General features: G+C 40.5%; 1 protein-coding gene across 2 annotated transcripts in view; it reads right to left on the reverse strand.

The window, feature by feature from the left end:
* Positions 1-3,107, reverse strand: part of Naa25 (N(alpha)-acetyltransferase 25, NatB auxiliary subunit) — a 72,951-nt gene extending 69,844 nt beyond the window's left edge. The window contains exon 1 of one of the 2 annotated variants that reach the window (XM_023720581.1): positions 2,971-3,107. In XM_023720581.1, the coding sequence (XP_023576349.1) occupies positions 2,971-2,980 (10 nt within the window). In that variant the 5' untranslated portion in view covers positions 2,981-3,107. The remainder of the gene's footprint in view (positions 1-2,970) is intronic. The other variant, XM_023720580.1, reaches the window with a different exon arrangement.
* Between the last annotated feature and the right edge of the window lie 462 nt (positions 3,108-3,569).

The raw sequence follows: 3,569 nt of genomic DNA on the forward strand, positions 1-3,569 counted from the left end.
GGGACCGCAGTTCAATCCCACAGCACCACATGCCAGCCAGCCCCGCCCCCTGGTGGGCTGAGCTGGCCACACACACACACACACACACACACACAAAATAAATAAAATTTTAAAAAAACAATAATAATGTATTATTGTTAGGGAAACAAATGTGATAAAGATATAAAGAAAAACAAGAGGGTTTGGGGTATAACTTGCAGTATAGGACTTGCCTAATATGTGCAAGGCCCTAGGTATGATCCCTAACACAAGAATGAAGGGAAGGGAAAGGAAAAGGAGGAAGGAAGGAAAAAAGAAAAGAACAAAGCCTGCTGAGTGTGATAGCTCACACCAGTAATCCCAGCATATAGGAGCCAGAGGCAAGAGAATCTCTACAAGTTCAAAGCCAGTCTGGCCTACACAGTTAGTATGAGGCTGGTCTGAACTATACATGGTGAGACTATGTTTCAAAACAAACAAATGTCAGGCCACACAAATAGTAAAAAGTAAAAAGGGCTATGGATATAGCTCGATGTGAAGGCCCAGGATTCAATCCCCAATACTACATAAAGGAAAACAGACTACCAAGCAAGCTCAAGGTGCCAAAGTTTAATTCCCAACACTGCAAAAAAAAGAAACATTCAGAAACAATTCAGGACAGCAAGTAGTCCTTGGGAGGCAAAAGAGGAATGAACACTGATGAAGCACATAAAGAGAAAGCCTTTCCACTATCAAAAATGCTCCATTCCTTAAACTGGGAGTCATGAGTGTTCATTACTACACATCCCAATTTATTAACATGTTTCATAAAATATATTCAAAGGTAATGTGCATTATGAAAAATATTTCACAATAAAATGATTAAGAAATCAATAAAAAACTGGGTGTGGGGGCTGGTGAGATGGTTCAGTGGTCTAAAGCACCTACTTTGAACAAGCTAAGCTAAGCAAAACACAAGGACCGCGGTTCAATCCCCCAGCACCACATGCCAGCCAGCCCCGCCCCCTGGTGGGCTGAGCTGGCCACACACACAAATAAATAAACAAATAAATAGATAGATAAATAAAAAACTGGGTGTGGTGGTGAATGCCTGTAAGCCTAAGGTTTGGGCAGCTGAGGCAGGAGGATGGACATGAATTCTAGGCCAACTGGGCTACATAGTGAGACCCTGTCTCTAAAAAAACAGGAATCAATGAAAATTCTTATTTATGGCAACTTATTTACAAATAAAATGACAGACTCTTTAGGATATGCTCTGAAATAATCTAGCAAGGGAAAGGCAGAGACTAAAGTTGACCATGAATTAATAATTATCGAAGGTGAGTAATGAATACAATGGAATTATTATCCTATTCTCTTTGAAAATTTCTATATTAAAAAATGAAAACATGGGCTGGTGAGATGGCTCAGTGGTCTAAAGCACCTACTTAGAACAAGCTTAGCAAGGCACAGGGACCGCGGTTCAATCCCCCAGCACCACATGCCAGCCCACCCCGCCCCCTGGTGGGCTGAGCTGGCCACACACACACACACACACACACACACACACACACACTTAAATAAAATTTAAAAAAAAAAAAAATGAAAACAGGCCGGGGAGATGGCTCAGTGGAATAAGCGCTTCCCTGGCAAGTGCAAGGGCCTGAGTTCAATCCCCAGTTCCACCAAAAAAAAATAAAATAAAATAAAAAATGAAAACAAATGAGCTAAGCATGGTGGCACACACATTATTCCAGTTACTAAGAAGGCAGGAGGATTCCAAATCTGAGGCCAGCCTAGGTAACTTAGCAAGACCCAATCTCAAAAGAAAAGAGATGGGCTAGGGAGATAGCTCAGTAGAATAAGTGCTTGCTTGGCAAGCTCAGGGTCCTGAGTTCAGTCCCCGGTACTGTAAGAAAGAAAGCTAAAGAGCTGGGAAATGTAACTGGATTCAATCTGTAGGTAGGACCACAAAAATTAATAAATGAAAAACCAAAATTAGGCATGGTGGCACACGCCTGTAATCCCAGCACTCCAAAGGGTAAGGCAGGAGGATCACTGTGCATTGGAGAACAAGTAAGCTTAAGGCCAGCCTAAACTGCATCATAAGACCCTGCCTCAAAAAGACAAAATAGACACCACCAAAAACAAGGGCAGAGGCTCCATTCAGCCAATCACAGTGTTACAAATGAATTCATAATAGCCCTCATTCCAATTTAAGGAACGTAACACATGTAAATCACCCTTTCTATCCAAAGTCTTCAGATAGGGGCTGGAGAGATGGCTCAGTGGTCTAAAGCACCTACTTGGAACAAGCTTGGCTAAAGCACAGGGACAGCGGTTCGATTCCCCAGCACCACATGCCAGCCAGCCCCGCCCCCTGGTGGGCTGAGCTGGACACACACACACACACACACACACACACAATAAATAAACGTAAAAAAAAAAAGTCTTCAGATAGTAGTTAATGCATGGATCTACCTATTGTCATCCTTGCAAACCATAAGTGACAAGCAAACTAAAAAAGCAAAACAGAGAACTCAGTAAGAAATAATCCAAAAATGCAAGTTCAGGTCAAAAAGCAGTGAAAAGCTCACATGTGCAAACACTGATAATGCAATATCCCCCTAACGTGAAAAGCTGAAACAAATAAAATCCACAATGTACAATAGATATTGTGAAATGGGAAGAAACAGTTCAAAATGAAACAAAAACTGGGATTGGGGAAAAGGGAAAAGCGAGAAAAAATACACAGACACACACACATACAATTGTTCAGATACTTATAATTTCTTTTAATTCATTGAAAAGAAAGGTTCCTGCCAACATTGTTCAGACAATTAAATGACTCTATCTTGTACTCTGAGTAACTAATTTAAAGATAACAATACACAATGTATTAATCATTGTTACTCTACTATATTGATTTGAAATTTCATTTTATTTTTTCTCTTTAAAATAAAATTAAAAGAAAAAAGAAAAAAAAAAAAAAACACTGAAAAGGAAACCTACGCCGATGCATCTCCCGATAAAGAATAGTCAGCGCCTGCAATGAGTTGTCATCTGTGGGTTCCAGAGCTGCTACCTCCTGTGCTAAGGTAAAGGCTTCCTCCTGCTTCCCAGTTCTCTGTAAACCAATTGCCTTTAAAACCTAATTGCAAGGAGAGAACAATCAGCTTTTAAAAGGATACAGAAGGATATATAAACCAAGCAAAATAAATCTGAACAACATTATGAGGTATGCTTAGGCTGCTGGTCAACTAAATCTATTTTTACTAAAAGTCTAAGCAAATCAAGATTCCTGCCGAGTGTGGCTGGTGCACATCTGTAATCCCAACCCTGTAAGGCTGAGGTAGGAGGAAGCCTGCAAGTCAAGGCCAGCCTGGAATACAGGGCAAGTCCATCTCAAAACACCAAAAAAAGAAGAAAAAGAAAAAAAAGATTCTTATATTTCAGTCATATTGATTGTCCAATAGTATGTAAAAGGACCTTATGAAGCTGGGCATGGTGGTACATACACATAACCTAGTACTTAGGAGGCTGAGGCAGGAAAAAGCCCACCAATTCAAGACCAACCTGGACTACATAGCAGTCTGAAAGAAGGAAAGGTA

The sequence above is a fragment of the Octodon degus genome, unplaced genomic scaffold (genome assembly GCF_000260255.1).
Source record: "Octodon degus isolate 3935 unplaced genomic scaffold, OctDeg1.0 scaffold00076, whole genome shotgun sequence".
In the NCBI taxonomy this organism is placed as follows: Eukaryota; Metazoa; Chordata; class Mammalia; order Rodentia; family Octodontidae; genus Octodon; species Octodon degus.